At 35.3% G+C, this 23,823-nt stretch overlaps 1 protein-coding gene across 4 annotated transcripts in view; it reads left to right on the top strand.

Moving 5' to 3' along the window:
• Positions 1 to 23,823, top strand: part of LOC118185171 (multidrug resistance-associated protein 1-like) — a 306,818-nt gene that overhangs the window by 136,272 nt on the left and 146,723 nt on the right. For 3 of the 4 annotated variants that reach the window (XM_085822378.1, XM_085822379.1, XM_085822377.1), the window contains exons 2-3: positions 8,069 to 8,240; positions 20,090 to 20,266. In XM_085822378.1, the coding sequence (XP_085678504.1) occupies positions 8,193 to 8,240; positions 20,090 to 20,266 (225 nt within the window). In that variant the 5' untranslated portion in view covers positions 8,069 to 8,192. Of the gene's footprint in view, positions 1 to 7,730; positions 7,936 to 8,068; positions 8,241 to 20,089; positions 20,267 to 23,823 lie in introns of those variants that run through there. The other variant, XM_085822380.1, reaches the window with a different exon arrangement.

Raw genomic sequence — 23,823 nt, 5'->3', positions numbered from 1 at the left:
CTAATATGGCAGAAACTTGGAAGATGGTAGCTCGAAAATTACAGTGTACTGCCGTTATTAAGAGTAGAGAAACTGGTGAAAGATTTCAAAGAGCTGTATAAATTAGTTTCACATGCGAATAACTGCAGTAGGAAAGTTTAGTTTATTTGATTATGACAAAGCACGCTAAGAGCTAGCCTTTGCATGCCCTAAAATGCAATTATTAGAAAGCTTCTTTTTATCGAAAAACAATAACTTCCTTTATTTATTCATTGTTCCTTATTTCAAATTGTTTCGTTACTGGGAAAAAAAGTAGATGGTACTCGCATTTTTTTTTTTTTTTTTTTTTTTTGCGCGTAACTTTCTGAGCACGTTAAACGCCAAAGTGTTTTGTCTTTCTATCCCGTAATTCGCGATATCCGATTTTACCGATATGATGGCAGCCGCAGATCTGTGTGAAAGCTGGTAGAAGAATATACTTTTTTAAACTGTGTATCATCAGACAACAGTGACTGGCACATTCCACATTCTGAATGAAAACTGTACCGTTAGCCAGCCATGAACCTTATAAGAGATAGACTAACCCAGTAGGCGGGGCGCGCGTCACCGACATATCCGCAAGAAAGAGTAGGGACGATCTGGTTTACTTTTAACACTGAAACCTATGGCGTTTGTATCACATAACTTTTTTTTCATTATTAAATGTGATACATTGTATAGCGATGAGATTATGAAAGTCACAGTTTTTTTCAAATAGGATTTAATATATCTCATTAAAGCACTTTTTACTGCATTTCGCGCATCTTTTTCACGCGTAATTCTTGTACAAACATCTTTACTTTGGTAAAAACTATAAGCACAAAATTTATGGACTTAATTTTGCGTAATAATAAAGTAAAATTAAATAAGATTGATAGTACGTGATGCTTTGAAATAAATAAGGTAAAATTAAACAAGATCTCATAATTTTTTTAAAAAAAATTTAATGAACATTTTTAGGCAGTGATTTTTAAAACTATAATAACATTGCAAAAGATCATTTATTTGATTATATCATCATTAAATTATTAACATTAAAGTGGATTATTTATTTTAGTAATTTATAAAATTCGGAGAATAACATTTTCGAAGTGTAATGACAGCAAAAAAGATAAAATAAAATCTAGAAGCACTCATATTTTATATTACGCCCAAAAGGAACCTTTTTTTTAACGTTTTGAGTGTTACCTATATTTATTGAATATCATGTTCTCCGCCCGTAAACCACATACCATTTGAAAACAGCATATCTTTAGAATTTCCGCGCTGGAGATAAAAATGTTATTTTCCGTACAGCGTTACCATTGCTCGCTTTGAACTCGTTGAGTTTGTTAATCAAGAATTCGTTAAAGTTTTACAAAATATGAAAAAAATGGAAACAAATTCGAAATTCGGCCGTCCAGATGCCCATGTTCGGGTGGGGTATTACATCATTCAAAATTTGATGGCTCTAGATACGGTCATTTTTATCACAGTGCGAGAAACATACATGTATTTATGCAGATTCTTCATTATTTAATTTCTTTAAATATAATACAGGACGAAAATATTTGGTAACAACAATTTGCAAGGAGACACCAATATTTATAGTGGAACAGCACAAAATGCCGCTTCGAGCTAATAAATTAAATTAACAGTAAATAAAAGAAATCTTATGCAGAACTAAAAGTAAATAAAAAATGACTATAAAATACAAGCAAAATTAATTATTACGGTTAAATACAATTTTAATATTATAATTAAATTTATAAAAATTAAGGAGTCAAAAGTGTTTATCACTATGATGTATTATGAAATATAATTGAAATAAAATTCCTTTTTAGAAATTGTGCTAAAATACTCATCTATAATTTTAAAAAAGCAGCACTATTAAGAATTTTAAACAAAACTTTCAAAAATTCGTTTTTAAATATTTTAGTATTTTTTACTTATTTACACAAATAAAAAGCATAAAAATTGCAAGAGAAAATTTCCTTGCTTGAAATTTTCTATTAGTTCAAATTAAATATATTATTTTCTAAAAGTAGTAGTTACAAATTTCCTTACAGCATACAAAAAGCTAAAAACATATCCAGACCTGAAAGCATGCGATAGATTTATAATTATTTGAAACGCTAATTATGCTTGATAAATATGTATAATTTTTAAAAATCAATCTCAGTTTCAAAAATAAAAATATGGAGAAATTCTAATTTGTGAAATGAGGCGCTACAGCCAGCTTTTTTTTGACAATTATACACGCTGCAATAGGCAACCACTGTTAAATTTCTGCAAGTCGTCCCTACTCCTCCGGATTTGATCAAGGTGACAGCCGGGAACGCGTCAGACGAGGGAGAAAACCCATTTGGGTTGGTCTATTTCTTATAAGGTCCATGCAGCCAGCGAACTGACGCGTTTAGAACAGAAAGTATAATGTGAGTCATCGGTGACAGATATGGCGCTTAACATGTTAGCCTTTTCCTGAGTGGGGAGGCTGGGACATATATGTTCCACGCAGTTACGCAGTTCAATGAAAGAATTTTAGTGCCTTATGGAAATATAAAACTTGCTACTTAATATGAGTAGGATGTGAAAAACCATGGCGATTTGACTTTCTGCACCTTCCTGTTAATATACACTGGTGAAATAAATTAAGAGAATTTTTATATTTGATCTGCGATCTCCAGAACTACTGGAGAGATTTTAATAAATCTTGTTGTGAACATAATTTGATATAATACAAACGAAATAAACATTCAGCAGTTATAATAGACACACATGTTCGTGTGTAACACTCATGGGAGTCTGAAGGTCTAAAACAGTGGTTGCAGAAGTCACAAAATAAATGGATTAATAGGGGGTATGGTCCCCTCTTACAGCCATACAGGCCTCGCAGCGTGATGTCATACAGGAAATAAGGCAGTTGGTTCCACTCATTCCGCAACGCTGTTTTCAGTTTCTGGATGGTTCTCGGAGGAGGGTTGCGAGTTACAATTGCCCTCCCCAGAGCGTCCTAGACATGCTCTATAGGGTTGAGGTCTGGAGACCTGTTTGGCCAAACTGTTCGGCGAATATCCTCACTCTCGAGAAATTCGTCGACCAGAAGAACTCTATTTGGCCTCGCGTTATTGTCCTGTAAGATGAATTCGGGGCCCACTGCACCCGGAAAAGGCGAACATGGGCTCCAAGACCTCATCCCTATACCTCACACCAGTTACAGAGCCTCTGTCAAAGACGTTGGAGAGGTGTGGCCATCCAACATGATGCCTGTCCAGACAATTACACCGCCATAATTGTTGATTTTGCGGACATTGGAGGGTAGGTAGCAGATCCCTGGTTCTCTCCATATGAAAGTACGGCGAGAATCGGTGTTTAGGCTAAAACGGGACTCGTCAGTGAGTAGAACGGTCGCCCATTGCTCCGTGCTCCAATCACTATGCTGCCTGCACCATGCTAATCGTACTCTCCTGTTCGTAGTGGTGAGCGGGACGCAAACAACCCTCTCTCATTCAGTGTTTTGGAAACAGTCACCCTTGTTACACGGGTTCCTGTGGTTGCATACAGTTTCCGAGAGAACTGAGAAGCTGTAGCCCCTCTGTCACGCCTCGCTAAAATGAACAAATAGCGATCTTCTCTGGCTGTCGTGGTTCTTGGACGACCTTGCCCATGCTTTCTCTCAATGGATCCGGTATCCTGGAGCTGTTTCCATAGGTTACACACTACGCTGGGCATTAAAGTAAACTCTCTGCATATCTGGACTTGTGATTGGCCTGCCTCTAGCCTCCCCACAGTTCGCCACCTCATTCCATCATCTAAATGTTGGTGGTTACTCATTTTTACTGTTCCGATGTGAATTTAACCGATTGCTGCAAGATAACATCAAGAAATTCGCCCAGGTGTGTTAGCGAACGCAATTCGTCAGAGGTGTAACTAGGGTTTTCAGCGCCCGGGGACAACTGAAGATTTTATGCCCCTTTCTGTGTAGCAAGAATGGAAACATTTCATTCTAAAATTTCATAACATCAATTTGGCGGCCCCTGAATGCTCCGCCCGGGAACAGATGTTCCCCCTTGCCCCACCCTAGCTACGCCACTGCAATTCGTCTTACCCTCCACGCGCTTATAAAGCCTGTTTTTCTGTTGGCTCCGCCTACACACACGTGTACGCTTATGTATTCGCCTTACAAGATTTGCATTTTTATCTAGAAGCATGGTTTTGCCTTCAGTTCAGTTCTTTTCATGGGATTCGATAAAATATGCAAATTCTCTTAATTTATTTCACCAGTGTAGTTCACCAAATGGTACAATTAATGTCTATAGCCCACGGGATAAGGTTTAGGAATCAGACTTTAGACTTTGGAAATAGGGAGTTGGGAATTTTTTTATGGTATACAAAACTGCGATGAAACGCCATGAGTATTCTTGAGTGCCTATTTTGTTGAGATTTTAAAGTTCGTAGTCACTACTAGTAACCATATCTTAACTGACACTGATGAGTATATGATTTTATGATCTCATCAGATCTATAAATGAGCTTTGAGTAAATTTATTTTGAGTTTTATTTAGAACTGTTATACCCAGGATTGAGTTTATTGTTGTTTGTTTCAAACTAGGGCCGGTTAAGGGGACCTCTCAACATTCACTGTTGCTGGAAGCCCCACTTAATTTCGTACATTTACTACGGTGCGATTTCATTAGAGAAATGACATCGGTAGAGTAAATGGCATCAATAGAGAACCGCTGTATAACAAGCAGACATAAATATTAATATAAAGATAAGTTAAACGTCCGACTGAACTATATTTCTTTTTTTTTAAAATATATTTTTAATTTATTCATTTTAAATCAGACTATTCAGCTGCTAGGGGTGATCTTGGGGCGAAGCCCGGTCCTCCTTGCAAAACGAAATTTGCCCTATGACCTTAATTGGGCTGCGCCAGTTCTAAAAACACAAACGAAGGCATCCAGCGGCCCAGCCGTGCCCCATCAACACCCCCTAGAACCCCCACCCAGGGAGTGTTGGCCCCATACAACTAAATAACAATAATTAAACTACAAACTAAGCACCGGGAAACCAGGCTCCGAGCTCGAGTAACTAAAAAGGTTAGCAAAAAGCAACAAAAGGAACCTAAAAAGATACATTCAGCAAGCATATGTCATAATAAGCTGCCGAATCTAATCAGAAACATACAATAAAGAAGAAAAATATAAAAAAATTGAAACTAAACAAAGTGATGTGTTAACAATTACAAATAAAAATAAAGAAAATTAGAATTCCACCAAATATCACCATATACCAACACAAACACACCATATTCAACAAATGCGTATGACATCCCTGTTGCCATTAATAATTTCCATTATTTTTCTAGCAGTCTCTTTTGCCTCCTTAATTCCTATTTTCATAAATTGAGAATCTACACCATCCACATTTCTAGTTAGACTTTTGTTTCTCTACATATACCACCAAACACCCACTGTTCGGGTAATACTCGACCACAATTATTTTTTACGCCTAGTAAACAAACTTTCATCAATTTCCACAATACAATCTGGTCCACCTACCTTCTCTTTTGGTTTATTCTCCATATCCAAGACACATAATTGTTCCAATCTATTCGCTAAATTAAGTTGCTTTTCACAAAATGTAATTCACGTCAACTCCTCGTACCAGCAGTATATGAATCTCAAAGCTGAACATAATGGAATTCTGCTTCCCTCAAACCAGTTGTCTTTTCTAAGTCCCACTTGCTGATCACACTGTCTTAAATTACATTTCCGAAACATACGTTTACCAAAATAAAGTTTCATATCATGCGAATTGGTACATTTTCGTTTTTTTTTTTTTTTTTTTTTTTTTTTTGGTAAAATATTTCGCTCCTAAAAAAATGCCATTTCGGAACTACTCTTATATGCGCCCTAAGGTCGCCAAATGTCTCGCCAAACATTTTTGGCGAAAAACTCCACGATGCCATATTATTATCTAATTTTTTTGTCTACATTTCGAACTTAAAATGTCTCCAAAAATGCGGTTTTCGCACCTGCAAAATCACGTTTTGAACACACAATTTAAGATAAAAATCCAAAACAAAAACAAAAAATTTAGATAGTAGAAACGTAAAGTTTCTAACCAAAAATATTTGACAAGAGTCCATGTACACAGCCATATATTTTAACTTAAAAAAACATCTACGAATTGCACAATCTAGGCAACGAACGAAAGTACAAACCACGCACACCTCGCTTTAATAAATTAACATAACAACAATAAATATCAAAGAAAACCATGTACACAGCATCCTGTTTAAACTTAAAAAAATATCTACGAATTGCACAATCTAGGCATTGCGCACAAATCAATCAAATAAACTAAAATTACAAACACTTCAAAAAACAACAATAACAACAAAAATGCATAGTAAAAAAATAATGAAAATAATATTCTACAAAATAAAAACAGTATAATAAAATGCACTTACCATAATACATTCCTGAATAAAATTTCGCCAGTCACACAATGTCTCTGAACAAAAGTGGCACGATTTTGTTATATCACATGTCTTTCTGCGATTCAAAACTTCGAAAGTACCGATAAAAACTTCCTCCAAAGTTAACTTACTACACCAAAAACCACAATTTAAATCTTAAACTCAGCTGATAGCCACATACTTTACCAGCAAGCAGTTAACTGCAAATCCACACAAGAACTATCAGAAACGCCCTTCTTCGTCCGAATTCTCATAGCAGCTCCGCATTTCAAACTCTTCCCACAGAAATTCCAAAAATACACTTCGATCCTCATAAACACACCCGTGAAAAAAAGACTCGACTCGTTAACAACTCCAATATCGTACCTTTTAATACTAAATTTACTTTTCACACAATCTAAAATACGCGACTGAAATCTTGCCACCACGTCTCTAAGTTTCAACATCAATCGCGCCAAAAACCAGCGCAGAACACATATCGCCACATTTGGTGATCTTAGGGCGCATATAAGAGTAGAGCCAAAATTGCATCTTATTCTGTGTTTGGCAAATCCGAAAGACGCATTTTCGTGGCACTAAAAAAATGGCGTTAAAAATCAGCAAACAACAAGGCAAAAAGGAATCCAAAAGATAATTGCGTGCGAATAACATGATTGCTCTTTTATTGGCGCATCAGCGCAACTTCTGCTACGGTGGCGTTAATACTTAAGTACCCAAATAATTTCATTGTAACACCTGATATGGTAAATAAAACAAGTTTTTTGCTGAAAAAGTTAATTGCCTTTTCCTGCCCTTCAAAGAGTTAATGCTTAATTGGATTTCACTTCATTTTTCTTTTCCCGTGTTAACATTATGCATGGGAAAATGATGAAAACACCCACATCGGCATTCCAGCTTCTTTTGAACTCAGCTGGGTTCGTCATTCCGACCATTTCCCGGGGTGTATTAATTATTTTTTGTTTAAAATTAACAGAAAAAAAAAATGTGTTATTATTTCTTTATTTAGAAACATTGCAACTTTTCTAAAAATTCCTTCTCGAAGTTTGTACCTTCACCCAAGTGTCTCATTCTTCCCTGTTTCATTGTGATATAAACGGTTTGTTTATGATAACTCGGAAGTCTTTCATTTGCGATAAAATCAGTGTGTCAAGTAGGCTAGCAATTCTTTTCTCAATTCAGAGTATTAAAGCTTCGTAAAGAAGTTTCCCTGTCCCTTGTTAATGTCTATATACCTTTTGAATGAAAAGCGAATAATAAAAACAAAGGAATCAAATAATTGCGTAATTTGGGTGTTACCTTTTGCTGCATCTGAAACACTTTAGCCATTCATTTTAGTCAAGTGGAATCGAAAAGATTCGTGAGAAATTGAAAGATGTAGGAAATTGGATAGCAGCCAAGTTTGCCTCCGGAACAAAAATAAAAGAACTGTCTTGGAGAACGGACAGCATGCGGTGAGTGATGCCATGCGCTTCTAGGAAGTGTTACATAAAAAGTGATCTGCGCTAATTAATTCAAAAAATTCCACATTGCCGATTTATTTATTATAATGGCATCTTATGGTAACACCGAACGTTTCTCTTTCAGATTGCTGCTAAACGAAGAAGCGTCGCCATAGTAAATATTCTTTTTCATTCAGCATTTGGCATCGAATGAGCTGACATTGTGAGGTTACTACATAAGAACAACATTGTCTTTTGGAATTTCATTCATGATGGTGCACAAACTGTTGGATGAGTTTTGTGGAACACCTTTTTGGGTAAGTTATAATTTATATTTCGTTATTAAAAAGTCATTCTTATTTTTTCACAGTCTTGTATACAAATGAATTCTATGAACAATTTTTTAAATGTTATTCTATTTTTCTCTTTACTGTTATTCTTAAGAAATCAGCAAAATATTTCATTTCTGTCATAGATTGTATAATCACATGCAAATCTTTATAAATATTGTGCTTACGTATTAGCGCAATCATCTTGGCGCATATGGCTTTTTTTTACTGGTGGAAATGTAAAAGAAAAGTCACTTATCAAGTTCAGTTTGGCTGTCTGCGTGACTTTCCTTTAAAAACTATTACTGATTTACGGTAAAGCACTCTTTGGCAATTTAAAATGCAAATTTAAATTATTAAATAAACATTTATTAACATATATTAAAAAAATACGTTAATAAATGCTTATTCAATAATAAAATAACATATATAAAAAAATAAAACACATTTTTCATGAAAAATTTATTTTTTCGCTGTTTTCGTCGTCTACGTTGATCTGGTTCTGCTTAAAAAAAAAATCGGAGAAATGCACAAATTCGGCATTACGCACTAGCTATCTACCAAACTTATGTCATCGTTATTCCATTAGCGATTCGTTGCAAAATGCTGTTTCCCTACAGAAGTGTTACTCCAGTTTTTCTATCGCCAGCAAGTTATGGTTTGTCTATAAAAACCTTTGTAACTTGGAATACAATAAAAAGAACGTGAACGAAAATGGCAACATTGTTTGACTTAAGGACTGTTATGAGCATAGTTGCCAAGAGTTTGTCACAATCTAAAAATTTGTCAACTTCTACTGAGGTGTTTACGTTAATATGTAAGTTCTAACATATAAATGTGTCTTAAACGTGCTCAGAGCCAGATTTAGACTTGATAAGGCCCTAAGCTATTTGAGATATGGGGCCCTTTGTAAGTCTGTTATATTTTAATACTATTTATACTATATTTTAATTTGGGGGAGGGGCATAAGCTGTAGCTTGTGTAGCTTGTACGTAAATTCGGCACTGAATATGTTAGAAAATATTGTGACCTAGCGTATCCAGTGCAGGATGTACGTATAAGCTACACAAACCGTAGCTCAGAGCCCCCGCTTTCTTGCCCCCCCGAAGAAAACCCTTCTAATTATTCGAAAATTATATTTGACACTGACATATAATATATGACTTACAAAGGGCCATATATCTCAAATAGCTTAGGGCCTTATCAAGTCTAAATCCGGCCCTGAGCATATCTAAATTAAAAATCAATTTTGCCCTTCCTCTGTAGACACTGTTTATCTGCCATCCGGATTATCTAAATGGTAGATGTGTCTGTAATATGGTAGGCAATACCGCCACTTAACGTATCTCAATTAACACTTTTGTGTGTGACGGCAAAAATTCTAATCAGCCACCCCACCCACCCCGTCATCCGTAATCGGGTAAGAGTTCTTTGAGTACTTCGAGGTAAAGTAGGTATTTGAAGAAATTATTGATAATTGTTGAAAAAAAGAAACGAAAATCATAGTTGCCGACAGTTAAATTAATTCCGTTCACCAATCTGAATTGTGCTTTCCTCGGTATCAACTTTTCTTTCTTCTTAAACAGCAATTCTCGCAAAATCTGATCAGTAGTATCTACACCACATTTATTATCACTGCATTTATCAATGCTCTAATCAGAATCTGAAGATTTCATTTTGTTTATAATTACATTTCTGAAAAACTTCGACTCTTCCTCATAGCTGCTATTCGACTTTTGTAAGCCTCGCAACAGGTTTCTTCTTGACTGCTATATGATTCACTTCAAATTGCTCATTCATTTTTTTAGGCATAGCAAAAATTTGGGACAGCAATTTTAACACGAAAATATTGCAACCATTTGTCTCTACAGAAAAAAATATTTGGAAAAGTAGAAATAATTTTCGAATATCACACCCTTTCTTAGATACTTCGTTCTTGAGGAAAGATTTTAAACTGAATGCATGTCCCAAAAATGTTTTGCTTTAGGTGTTCTAAACTCCTCCGATCGAAAACAGTTGACACATGGTATAGCAACGCTTTTGATCTAAAGGAGATTTTCTTACAAACTCGCTTATCAGTCAGCAGGTTAAAAGTGAATTTTGACCCTTCTCTAAGCACAGGCAACTCCGGAGATTGTTTACCCCCTTACCCTTCAAAAATTGCATATATACTGACAGGCCTTTTCTTGTTTTATAATAAAAAATTCAGATTAAAATTTACATTTGATAATGTGTGTTATTCTGACGTTATATAGAGCGGTCAAGTCGCTGAACACTGGTAGTTCGGTCCGAGGTTCGAATCCCGCAAACGGGCTGGCTGCATGAGTGTTTTCGTGGTTTTCCCCATGTGCAACGTGTATACGAGCCAGTTTCCCTTAGAAAGTCCTCCACAAAGGCATCCATCCCCTTAGGCAGATAGCCCTCGAGGCTTTGTCATAATTAAATAACCTAACCTAACCTAACCTAACCTGACCTGACCTGACGTTATATCATCAGTATATACTCCACTATATATGTATTCCACTTTGAAGTGCGTAAAATACTTTGTGTTTAATAGGGAATGGCATTGTTTGATAATATTTATTTTAGTCTCCATTTATATTAACTATTAATACTGACACACATAAAAATGATAAAAATATCATTTTTTTGTAGAATTTGTTAATAAATGCGAAAAACATTCATGCAGATTAAAATTTTTAGACGCTTTTGGTTTCATACATGAAAGCATAGACATAAAACATTCGGTACAGGAAATATTGCACGTTGAGGTTCGTTTAAAATCCTCTATTAAAAATGATGAAAACCCAAAATATTAAATTCCGATTCGAAATAAAAGCTTGAAACTGTATGTGTGAACATCATTAATTTCTAAAGCTATACAAAACGGCGTATTTTCTCATGAGTTTGCTAACAGGTATTGATATTCTTGAGTTATAAAGCAGAAATCGTAATTGTTTAAATAAAATTTAAAAGAAACATGTAGCACCTAATTAAAACCTGGAACTAAACACCTGATTAATGCCATGAAATTTCATATATATTTTAGAATGCACATAAAAATTTAAGGATTTTCTGGAAAATGTTCGCCGAGTTTCAAATAATTCAGCCTACAAATGTTCTGTTACTTTTCATACATCTATTATATAATTTGAATTTCTAGCTGGTACCTTTGTTTCATCACCGCTGACCGAATGGATAAATCGTTGGATATTGGTAATTCGACCTGTGCTCGAATCCTGGAGAACGTCATAGCGGTACATGTATCTGTGTAGTTTTCCTTTTGTGCAATATGAATACGAAAATTTTCTGTAGAAAATCTCTCAAGAAGTGCAGTGTCTTAAGCAGGTAGCGTCGTGTGCTCTGTTCAAAAACCAGACGCTTACCGTACGTTATCGGTGTGAGGCACATGTATGGTGTGACTGGTGTCTGTAATTTTTTTCATCTTGTGTACGGTCTTAATGCAATGATACAAATTGCCTGCATACACACCGATTGTATGTCGCCCCCTCTCTTTCGCCCATTGTCGTTACGGCTTCTGTTCTTTGCGTGTGCGAACGGGCTGACAACATGGAGCTTTTTCGAAATTTTTCCCATGTGTGGCGTATGAGGGCTACGAACTGGTTTGTTTTAAAAAGGTTTCGACGAAGGCCATTGCCTCCTAAATATTTAGGAAGCATTGCGAAGTGAAATCGTTGAACACTGGTAATTCGACCCGGTATAAATGCCGACGAAAGAAATGACTGCATTGAATTTTTTTTGCGATTTTACTTACGTGCAAACGCATAAATAGACTAGTTTCTTGTAGAAAATCCTTTACGAATGTGTCTTACCCCTTTGACGGATACCCTATCATACTTTGCCATAATTAAATTAATCTAATTCCGCCAGTAACTAAGTGTATAGGCGGTTGAACAGTAGTTGTTTGATCCGAGTTTAAATTTTTACGAACTATCTAGCTGAATAGTGGCTTTTCCATGAATATATTAAACAAGAGCCAGTTTCCCTTAGAAAGTCTTCTGGTAGACATCTCATCCGTAAGCAAAAAGCCAGCTTACTAACATACAATTTATATTAGTCCTTTAATTTAAGGGCCAGACAGGTAGCTTTAATTTTGACTTCGCTAAAATTAAGGCCATCTTTCGAACACCACCGTTCAAAATCATAACAGGGGATAATAGGAGGGGCAGAAAAATTTAAGCTAGGGATTGTGTTTTAAGAATAATGTAGTACTAAAATGTTACATAATATAATTTTCAAGATAAAAGCAAATTTCCTCTCGAAAGAATATAGCACATAATATGAGAGCTTTTTTTCGGTGTATTTCAGGGCTAATCATTTCTTTTGAATGATGAACATCATATCATCAAAATACAGATCCTTTGTGTATCGATGAACAGTCGACGATTTTTCTTTTAACCGCATTATCTGCAGTGGCTTCCGTTTATTTTCTATTTTCTGTGGATCAGCACTTTAACAACAAAGCCTTTGCGAAGGGTATAGTGGTTAATGGAGGGTGACTACTAACCCGAAACAAAAGATGTGGATTCGACTCGCGCATAAGGCTTTCCCTGCATGTGTTCCCTGTTTGTTCCGAAAGTTTCCAAATGTCTCCAATTGGGCGACATCTGCCATGTTTCACGAACCTGACTTTAAAGTTTGGTTTGGTTTGGTTTTGGTTAATTTAATTATGGCAAAGCTCTCGAGGACTATCTGCCTAAAGAGATGGGTGCCTTCGTGGGGGACTTTCTAAAGGAAACTGGCTGGTATACACGTTACACATAGGGAAAACCCCGAAAATGCCCATCCAGCCAACCCGTTCGCGGGATTCGAAATTCAGACCGAACTACCAGTGATCAGCGACTCGGCCGCTGATGGGCCCAACCTGACTAGAAATTGTAGCCTATATTTTGTTTTTATTTTTTATAATGAAATTAAGTTTGTACTAAATATATTAATTATATGTCTTAGGAGGCTGTATGAAAAAGTAGATTTCGTACTGTTCATAAAATTGATTTTTTTAAATTTAAAAATACGAAAATATGAACATCTGTATTATTTAAAACATTTTTGTAAATACAAATGTGTGTCTACGATCAATGGTTGCAAAACTTAAAGATCGTGTAAGGACTTCCATGGACACCGAAGAGCCCTACTTTTGCTTTGATTGATTTTAGAGTGAAAATTTTATTGTTTATATTTTGAACGAGCGATTATTGATATAAATTTGAATTAGCTTGATATAAATGCTTATGGGACAACAGATCTATGTCAATTTATAAAATATCGCTTTGTGTTAAACTTTGTCAAAGGCTTCCGTGTAGGTTAGATTAGTTAAACATGGCAAAGCACACGCTGGTTATCTGCGCCTTAAAAGAGGAACGGATTCCTTCAGGGAGGACTTACGTAAGGAAACTGGCTCATAATAATGTTATACACGGAGAAATCCACGAAAATCAACCGTACAGCTAGCTCGTGTGCTTGGGTTCGAACTACCAGTATTACGCACTCTTAACCACTATGTCCTCTGGCGGGGCACTTTACTCTCTTTTATGAAGCATGAAATATTTACTCGTATGTTCTGCAAGATTTAAAGGCAGCTCAGCGACCATTTCTAAATCCGTAATGGTTTTCGCTGATTAGGTTTTCTTTTTAATGAAGTCATTGAAACTGCTTTGAATTGCTCCATTACTTTTCCGAGGCTTGGGAGAAAACTTCTGCATCTATGAGAAATTGGTTAGCGCTGGTTCTTGCCAGATTTTTTTTAAAGGAAAAAAAAATATATATATAATAACCAGTTTTCAGCAGTTAGGAAATTCTGTTCTTTCGATGAATTCGATGCATATTTTAGAGATGTAAGCTGCTATATGTTTAGAAAGCGCTTTGCCGACTTTATTAGCGATTTGATCTTGGTCATACATAAGTGCTTTTCTTGTTTTAAGCTAAAAATATTAAAAATTCGTTCTGTCATAATAGGAGGCTTTCCACTTGACATAGCAACATATGTTGCTAGCAATATTTGGTATAATTCAAACAGGTGCTTGTAAGCGGAAGATGAAAATTTAGATGGTTTAATGCAATTTTCAACTCATAGAGTAGTAACTGTTTGTTGTGTAAATGACTAATAAGTGTACTGTGGGTGAATATTAATAATGCACTTTTAGACTCTGAAAATTCAGAAATTACTTGTGCGAAAATTCTTTCAGCATGTCAAATGTAACATTATTATAAATTAATAAGACTAGGAAATCGCAAAAGAATATCGCTGAGTAACATTTAAGCAAAAGAATATAAACTTCGAATTATTCTGATTTATTTATTAACTGACTCATCAGGGTTAAGTTAAAAAATGAACTCGGATAAATTTTAAAATTAAATATCTTGGCTAATTTTAAACATGTGGAGTCGAACTTTTAGCTTTTGTTTTCATAGTGAGAGAATTTTTAGTCCAAAAGGGGCTCTGTCCCTGAGGGTTTAAGGCTGAATTTTATGGTTTAAGTTCGAAAAACATGATATTTCATAAATAAAGGTAACACACAAAATTTTTTAAAAACGCCCTTTTGGACGTAATTTAAATTTTCTTTTTTTTTTCTTAAATATAAGTATAGGGACTTGGGGCCTGAATAAAAGTTTAGATTTTATTATTTTTAAAAGTTTTTCTTTTTAATTAAAAATTCTTATGTGGACACCGCATGACTTTTTTGCATGGCCTTATTAAATTTTACACATTTTTTACTACATTTCATTTAAACTTCTTTCATCAGAGATATATTTCTCGGTTAATTCAGTTCTCACTTCGTGGCAAAGTTAAAATACATAAAAATTTAAGATATCTTCATCAAAAACTATAAAATACAGAAAAACATAAAACACCAAATACAGTTAAAACAGTTAAAAAAAAAAACAATTTTTACAATTAAAATTACAGTTTCTATGCAAAAACAAGCAATTTGGCCAGCGGAAAAGAAAAGCATATTTTTCGGTGCATAAAACGAAACCTTTGGTTTCACTTGGGAAAAAATACACTGAAGGTTCAAAAATTAATTTAATTCACTATTCTACTAAATTTGTAGTGTGTATGAGTATGAATAAACAAATGGTGGTTCGTTAGGCTTAACTCGCCACTTAAACTTTTAAATTGTTGATAATTCTGCATCAATTGCATACTAAAGGCATAAAAACCATAATTGGAACATAAAAGCTACATAATTCAATCACTTTTAAACCAAAAATAAACACAATTTGCCAACATATAAAAATTTTAAAAAAAGTTGACCGAGCCAGGTAACAAAGTGGGAATATATATATATTTATTTATATACGATTGGTGCAGCCGATTTCAACGAAAAGTGGTGGTGCACAACGAAATGTTATAGCAGTCCCATATACAAAATTTCGACGTTCTACTGCTACTCGCTCTTGAGTTATGCGAGATACGTACAGACGTCAAGGAAAAAAAAGTCTCTTGTGGATCCATTTTACAAACCTTTTGTAAAATGATAGAAGATAAATAGCCGAAAGAGTTCGGCAAGCTCCGAAAAGTTTTTGGGTTCGAGAAGAAATATGTCTTCATGCAACTTTCTATGGTTTTTAAACTTACTTTCTATCGATGAAATGGTGTTATCCATTATAAAATTGAAGGCAGTATCCTCGAATTGTTTGATGAAGCAATTGAAATTATAGTCGGACGATTCTTCATCGTCCCTTTGCTTCACTTTTTGGCATCTTGTAGCTAGTAATTCTTCTATGATTATATCATAACCCAGCCTTTCTAGTATATTATTGCAATCCATTGCAAACGATTTTGATGCGTTAAATATTAAATCAAAGTTTCTAGAAATGGCTTTAGAGCTTGTACCCTCCCTAACCGTATTGTATGCTAGGATGTAGTCTAATCTTTTAATCTGTAAATATTTCGGTACTAGATCAGTATATTGAAATATTTTCAAATGTATGTTAGCAGACAAAATTATTCTGAAAGTTGATCTTTTGTCTAGAATAAATTTTGCCATTTGTGGTATCTATGCATTTTGTATGTCATTGGAAGCAATACTTTTGAGTGCAAGTGTTAATTCTACGTATAAACAATTATCTTTGCGATCGATCGTGCCCAAAATTTGTTTTAGACTGTAGTATTCCGAACTCCATCTAGTTTCAGCGATAAGATGAAGCTTCTTAGATTTGGTTTTATCATGCATTCCTCTCCACACATCCATTCTCTGATAGAATTCTTTAAAGAATTTGCCACACTCATTTATTAGGAAAAGAAGAGAAGTTCTTTCTGAAACACTCTTCATAGAATCGACCAGTACTAAATTTAGACATGGGAGTAACACCAAACATGAATTTGGTGAGGTGCCCTTTTCACTGAACCGTTTAGTAAAACCATTGTAAGCACCGGGCATATTTGACGCGTCATCTGTAGAATTGCTAGTACATTTTCTGACATCAGTGTCCATGCTCTCTAAGAAGTTGATGATCATTTTGCATATACCGAGTCCAGTGGAATCTGTAGAAGATAAAATACCTATCACTGTGCCGTATATGAAAAAGATACCTAAAAACAACTGAACATTGGACCATTTAATTTATGTTAGCCGTAGTATGAATTTGAAATGAGTAAAAAAATTCGCTTTTCGAATCTCAGCTGACATTAACCGTCTCATGACATTCTTGATGCTAGTTATGATATAATCTATCATTTTAGATAACAATGTTATACTCCCTCTACATTGACGATCAGCATGTTTCGTTATAAAATTGATATACCTCTGAAGAACAGGTTCGTACTTTAATATAAATTTCCATGATCAACATTAACATCTGTTAAGCTTCGCGCATTTTCATTCCTATTACTTTTGAAAGGAATTCTTTTTTTTTCCGATAAATTGAACAACATTAATAGTTACTTCCAACGCTCGCTTTCATTCTATTGCATTTTTTTAACGAACCGTCGACGTTTCTGAGAACAAAGTACTATATATGTCTTTTCCTTGTACATTCATAATATGTGCGTCTGTACATTTCTTATGAATTTTACTCGCTTCATGTTCATTCACGCATTCTGTTACATGGCGCCAATCTCTCATTCCGCTATTAACAAAAGTACTTTTTTAGAGCTGTCGGGATAAAGTAAATAAATGAAGCAGAATAATCCGTTTGTCTCTTTACAGGACCTTCCCGGGGGTTGACTCAGGAAAATTCCTGGGAAGTACTGGCTATCTGTACTTAGGCAGTCTCAACCACGGGGCCAAGTGATTTGACTTCACAGGACTAGAGCCGTAGTTCAGTCTAAGGCTGGTTCAAGTTTAGCAGGGACCGTACTGGTGCTGTCGTGTCTGTTTCTTTGGCTGTTGTGGAGCGAGGTCGGAGATCACTGACTTAGTCGACGGGGGTTTAACCCTCAGACAAAGAATCAATGACCTCAGACAATGAACATAGACTTTCTTTGCCTCGTCTCAGTGACGGGGACTGACAGAGCGAACAAGGCACCAAGACGATTATATCGATGCCGATGGAGTGGTGCCCGGAGGCAAGGATGATCCAGCGTTCAATTTTGCTTTATGTGTCAAGCGTTTTCTACATTGTACAAGGCTATGTATAAAGCCGGGCAGTACTGTGGAGTCTGCGCCGCCGTTGAAGGGGTATTTTAACCCTGATATGGCAAACCCGAAGGGTCATCCGGGACGCGAGTCCATACTTTAGTGTTCTGTCTCCTTACAGAAACTCAACCATTTTCTATTGTCTCCGTTAGAATGCTAGATGAGAAAGCAAAGGTAACTGTTTTGAAGCTGAAGGGTCTCAGAGATGTTTACTGATAAAATCCTGTCGGCCATGCAAAATAGAAAGATGATAAGTATGAAAAGGACAATGATGATGCGCTAGTTGTTGCTACGGCAATACTTTCTATAATGTTTGTGTCCGTTGTTAGAAGCACCGAAGTATCCTCGCATATGTTTTATGTTTTAGCTTCAAATGTGTGTGAAGTGGTGGTCTCTTCTTGTGGTTTGCGCAGTCATTGTCGTTGGAGAAGGTGCCGGTTTTGAAAAATCCAGGATACATATCCGGGATTTTTTAGCAAAAGTTTTGCAGATTGCTTTATTAGTTCTTATCTCCTTTCTCAAAGTTTCGGTGCACCTCCTTTGATTTTTCGGTTATCCATTATACGTATCTAAAGGTAATGGAAAATAAACTCAACTGCAATATTTTTTGTCATCAACTTGCATTATTCACTGTAAAATTCGCTAGAGTTATATATATATATACAGTTATAATGCAAATATTTTCAATTTCACAATAAAATTAGAACGTGACTGTACTGTATTTTCATAAACCTACTTTACGACTGTCGACTTTAGGCTCTATTCTACCCCTACCTTACAGCCTACAGCTACCGTATCTCGTGTGAGTTCAAGTGTGATATGCTGTCCTCGCATCCATATCTCCCTTACGCCCAGGGCTGTCTCACCGAGTTAACTGTGTTGATTCGATCGGTCGGCTTACTGTTGAACAGCTTACAGACGTTGTAATGCTTGAATTCCAAGCACCGCGACCTCTATTAATAATTGAACTACTATTACTCGTCTCCTCTACGGAGTTTTGTAGTTAATCGTCCTGACTGTTATCTTTGGTGTCGCTGACCTTAATAATAAAAAATACATTTCTCTGAACATACAAAACAGGAGTATAAAATATGCAGCAAAATTATCTGTTCGTAAACCATAGGGAAGACGCAAGGAATACATGGAGATGCCCTCTTTGTACTGGGCCAAATTTTTCTTAACCACTTGCGCTGAAAAGACGTGCCACGCACGTCGAGATGCTTTTGTCTCAAACCGCGTGCAAAAATGAAAATAACGTGGTGCACACGTCGCCTAACAACGAGATTGTTTATTTCTCGAGTTACAGCTTTGCACTCGCAGATGCGGAGCGGCGTAAATGAGACTCTTTACCGCTTGTTATATTGTAGCGCACGGCACCGCAATCGTGAAGTGTAGTCGTACTGCGGGTGGGGTCGCGGGACCGGCTCGAAATCGCTCCGGCTCACCGGGAATCTGCACCATCGTCCGCAGGCCCTAACCGCCACTGTAAATACAGTTAAATAATAGTACTGTAATATTTTCTCTAGGAAATTAACCAGGAACTAAAATAGTCACCTCCCAACATATTTTTGCAAAAAGAATTTTTGTATAACTAAACAACTCTACAAATCTTGATGCATTTCTTACTGTTGTAAACTGCAGAACAGCAAAGCAAAAATATATGTGATCTGTAAGTGATCTTCGAAACACTAACAGCTTTTATGCTGTGAAACTGTGTGTTCTATACAAATTTTTATAGCATCCTTATACAGTTCAGAAGTGGGAATCAGCGATATCATTGTGAATCAAAGAGACTGAGACTGCACATTGTATAATTTAAAATCTGGTATCAAAATAGTAAAATGAACAGAAAAGGGTAATAACAGCAAATCGAAAATATGCACAAAGCAAATGGGTATAACAAATGAAGAGCAAGTGCCACACTCACTATTAAAATCCAGTGTCCAAAGTGTAATCCCTGATTGCAGATGTAGAATTTAAAAATGTAAAAGCATAGTTATGTGATAATAAGAATCACAATAGAAATGTAATCCATCAATTACTGTTTTCCTCTAGCGTAATAGTATGCAGGGATACCTGCATACTTTATGTGCAAATTAGGTATTCTTTATATTTCTATCTATCAATCAGTGTAATTAAGTGATTATGTTATTGAGCCTAAACATTTCATAGTTTTCATATCATTATTATTTGACTTTGATTGTAATATATTTTTTTCTTCTTTTTTCTCCATAGGATTCAGAGTTAACTTGGAATTCTACAAACCCAGATATAACACCATGTTTTCAAGCAACAGTGCTTACTTGGGTACCTTGTGCCTTTTTGTGGCTTTTTGCACCACTTGAATGCTATTTTCAGAAAAAATCTCAATCAAAACCATTACCATGGACTGCATTAAATATAACCCGAATAGTGAGTTGATTACAGATATATTTAAAGCTTGGTAATATTAGAATTGATATTGCTTTGATCTCTTTATATTTATTTAAAGTTTTGTTACTTTGGAGCTAAATCTTAGGTTTTTTTATTTCTAAATTAAATTTTTTCAAGACATTTGGGCACTTTATAATTACCAGCATTCCCATGAAATAGCTGCAAACTCATTGCTGACTGTGGAAAGCATTTGCAAACTCATTGCTAAGTTTTTCCAAGCTATCGTTAAAAAGACAACTTTCATTTATAAAATGGTGGCTCACCTAGAAACCAAGAATTCCTTATAAGAGCAGTCATTCAATTTCAATATAATTAAAAAAGGAAGAAACATCAGGAATAAAGCACTTACCTTTTTAAGAAATTCATTTTTTTAAACGAGCCCCCCCCCCCTTTTTTTTTTTTTTTTTGTCTTTCTATGTACACAGCATTCTGTTTTTGCTTAAATAACCATCAGAGAATTGCACAAACTTGGCATTTTTGCATTTTGGCATTGTGCACAGGCCAAAACAGACATGCTTGGTGTGTACTTGGGTTGCTGCATAAATACTTCTTTCTGACATCATGGGTTGACACCTAACTATTTTGACAACATATTATTTTGTCTTGTGAATACTTTTTCATGACTTTTCAGCAGGGGGCGAATAATCAGAAAGGATTGCCAGTTGTTTTTAGCTAATTTAGAATGCCTTATTGAAAAATATATTTGAGGGCATTAGGCTTGTATTCTGAAAGTCTTATAATTGGAGTAATGTGCGAATAAAATTAAGCCAGCATCTACTTTACACAGATTTTATGTTACGAAAATAAATTTGTGTAAATCTGCTGTAGTGCTTTGTTCTGTAAAAGGCACTGAAAGTTTCAAGAAAGCAAGATTCATACATACAATGAAAAGAAGATAAGAGGCTATGGAAGAAATATTTGATAAAGAACTAGATATTATAAAATACCATTGTGATTTATTCCAGCAAGGTAACAGTACATTAAAAAGACAACTTTCATCCCAGTTGACTACTGCCTGGTTGAATGGGCATTCTTCTGACTTCTTTGTCATGAATTGGCCACCTAGAAGCCCTGAATCAAATCATATTATGCACCTCTGGGATGTTTTGGAGAAATGTGTGAAAGCACATTACACAACACTAGGGATCCTTCCTGAATTATGGACAGCTGTAGCTGATGTTTGGCAAGCCTTCCTGTGGAACACTTTTGCAAACTTATGTGTTATCATGTGGCAGCCATTATCAAGGCCAGAGGAAGTCCAACTCATTATTGACTTGCTATCTCTAATTCAGTGGCACTTTAGTGTATTTTCATTGTTCAGTTCTAATAAAATCTGCCTATAGGTGACAGATGAGAGCAAGTCCGGACACCTGGGCATCGTACAAGCTGGGAGCTTAATGGAAACATTTGCTGATATTGTGCACTGAAATATGAAAATTTTGCACTGATTTTTAAACATTTTATGCAACATAATAATTTTATATTGATGCATACGCTGCAGCTTTTACATAAATATTATGCACTAATCATTAAATATTTACGCTGATGTTACTCTGATACACATACAGATTCTACTCTTGTGGGGTGAGGATTCACTGATATAGAAACTTCTATTTTACGCTGTTGCACGTAAATGTTTAACTATATATATATATTTATATAATATTAAATGTAAAATGTTTAATTTTGCATTTAAATGTTACCCTGATATTTAAACAATGCATTAATTTTACATTGTTACGCATATAAATTCTACACCGATTCTACACCAATAATTTTGCATATATATAAACAGAAATCACTGTGGTGCTTGTATGTAAACCTAGGTTTAAACACTGAGACTATATTGTTGCAATAATGTTTGTTTTACACATGTGTACATTGTTGCATGTATTTAAACATTTTATACTAATAGATAAACATTTTATCATGATTTTACTGTTAATTACAGGCCAGTTCTACACTGATACATATATACACACATAAATTAATTATGCTGGTGCATTTTACATATATAGTTGCTTTGGTTGCTTCAGAGTGTTCATGTGCAGGGTTTTTGTCATACACACGCACTAAATAGCACACTAACATGCCACACAGCTGGTCTGCAAATTGTGTAGACCAGCATTTTGAATAATAGTGTTATTAAACCATATCTGTTATTTTCATGGCTCACCCCATGAAGTAGTAATTGCCTTCCTTGGTAATGCACACTTATTGGTACTGTGTAATCTGTGGTTCCTGCATCGTGAAATACTGGTACAGTCAAAAGTCGTTAATCCGGACTCGTCGGGACTTCGGCGATTCTGGATTATTGATTTTTCCGGATTATAGATCATCAGTTTAAATCTCGTAAGATGGCATTCAGAAATTTTAAAATTAAAAATATGAAACCGTAATTTATGAAATAAAGAACAATTATGATTTAAAGGGTACCAAAATTTACAAAAAAAAAAGCTTAATATTTATTTACTTTATTAAACATTTCTTTCAATGTAAGTTGTTTATGTTGCTTCATTTTATGTGATAATACTTTCTCTTTAATTCTATAAACAGACATAATTTCTTGTTCATTTACAAAGTTCTGCTGTTCAAGTCCCGTAATGGCTGTGCCGAGAATACCGACTAACTTGTCAATCGAAATTTTTTCGTTTTCACTAACCTCTCTGTCACCTTCTTCATGTCTTTATTCATTTTTTGCAGCAATTCTGCTTTTTGTTTGATGGACATCGAAACATACTTTTGTTTTGTAGATCCTTTGGGAGCTCCAGCATCGGAAATTCTACTTGACATAATCGAAAGTTCAAGTTTACTTTTATAAAATTGCTCTTACAGTCAGCAAAAAATATTAGGCCGGACCCAACTCGAAGATTAAGGAACAACGCAATCATCAACATTAACTGAAATAGATAATTAGATAATTTTAGCTTATACCGTCCGTTATACATAAAACGCGCACGTGTAAATGTATTCTGCGCTTGTGCACACGCATTTGCACAGTCGTAAAGGTCTTACGTGCATGCGTAAATGCCTATGCGCATGTGTCAACGCGCCGCATGGGCAGAAAGTTTTTAGCTTTGAGGTCCGGATTATGGGTGTCCGAATTAACGACTTTTGACTGTATATCTCAGCTTGTTTATATATGATTGGTTGAGTAGGAAATGTCCAGATTGCTGGATGGGGCATGAGTGCTCAACTTAATAGCTATCTTGATCACCAGACCACTCACTTTTGAATTTTTTATCCTATGTGGCCATCTGAGAGAATTAATGAACTCAATTTACAAGAGGAAGGAGGATAGTTACTTGTCTTTACATTGTATTGCACTTTTGTTTAGTTCCCATTGCTGGATCACACTCGGGCAACCATGCTCCAGCATGAGCAATATTGAATTCATACTCTGTGATCATTTTAAACATTTTCTCATGTAAAGTCATATATATATAGTGTATCAGTATTCTCATTTCTAGTAAACTTTATTTTTCATACATTCGGTATGTGATGATTTTTTTCTTTCTGATCTATTTTTTAAACCT

This window comes from Stegodyphus dumicola, chromosome 8 (genome assembly GCF_044657685.1).
Source record: "Stegodyphus dumicola isolate Sdum_Otavi_A_Nest chromosome 8, ASM4465768v1".
Classification (NCBI taxonomy): domain Eukaryota; kingdom Metazoa; phylum Arthropoda; class Arachnida; order Araneae; family Eresidae; genus Stegodyphus; species Stegodyphus dumicola.
Note: the sequence above shows the minus strand (reverse complement) of the source record. Positions and strands in the feature narration are given on the sequence as shown.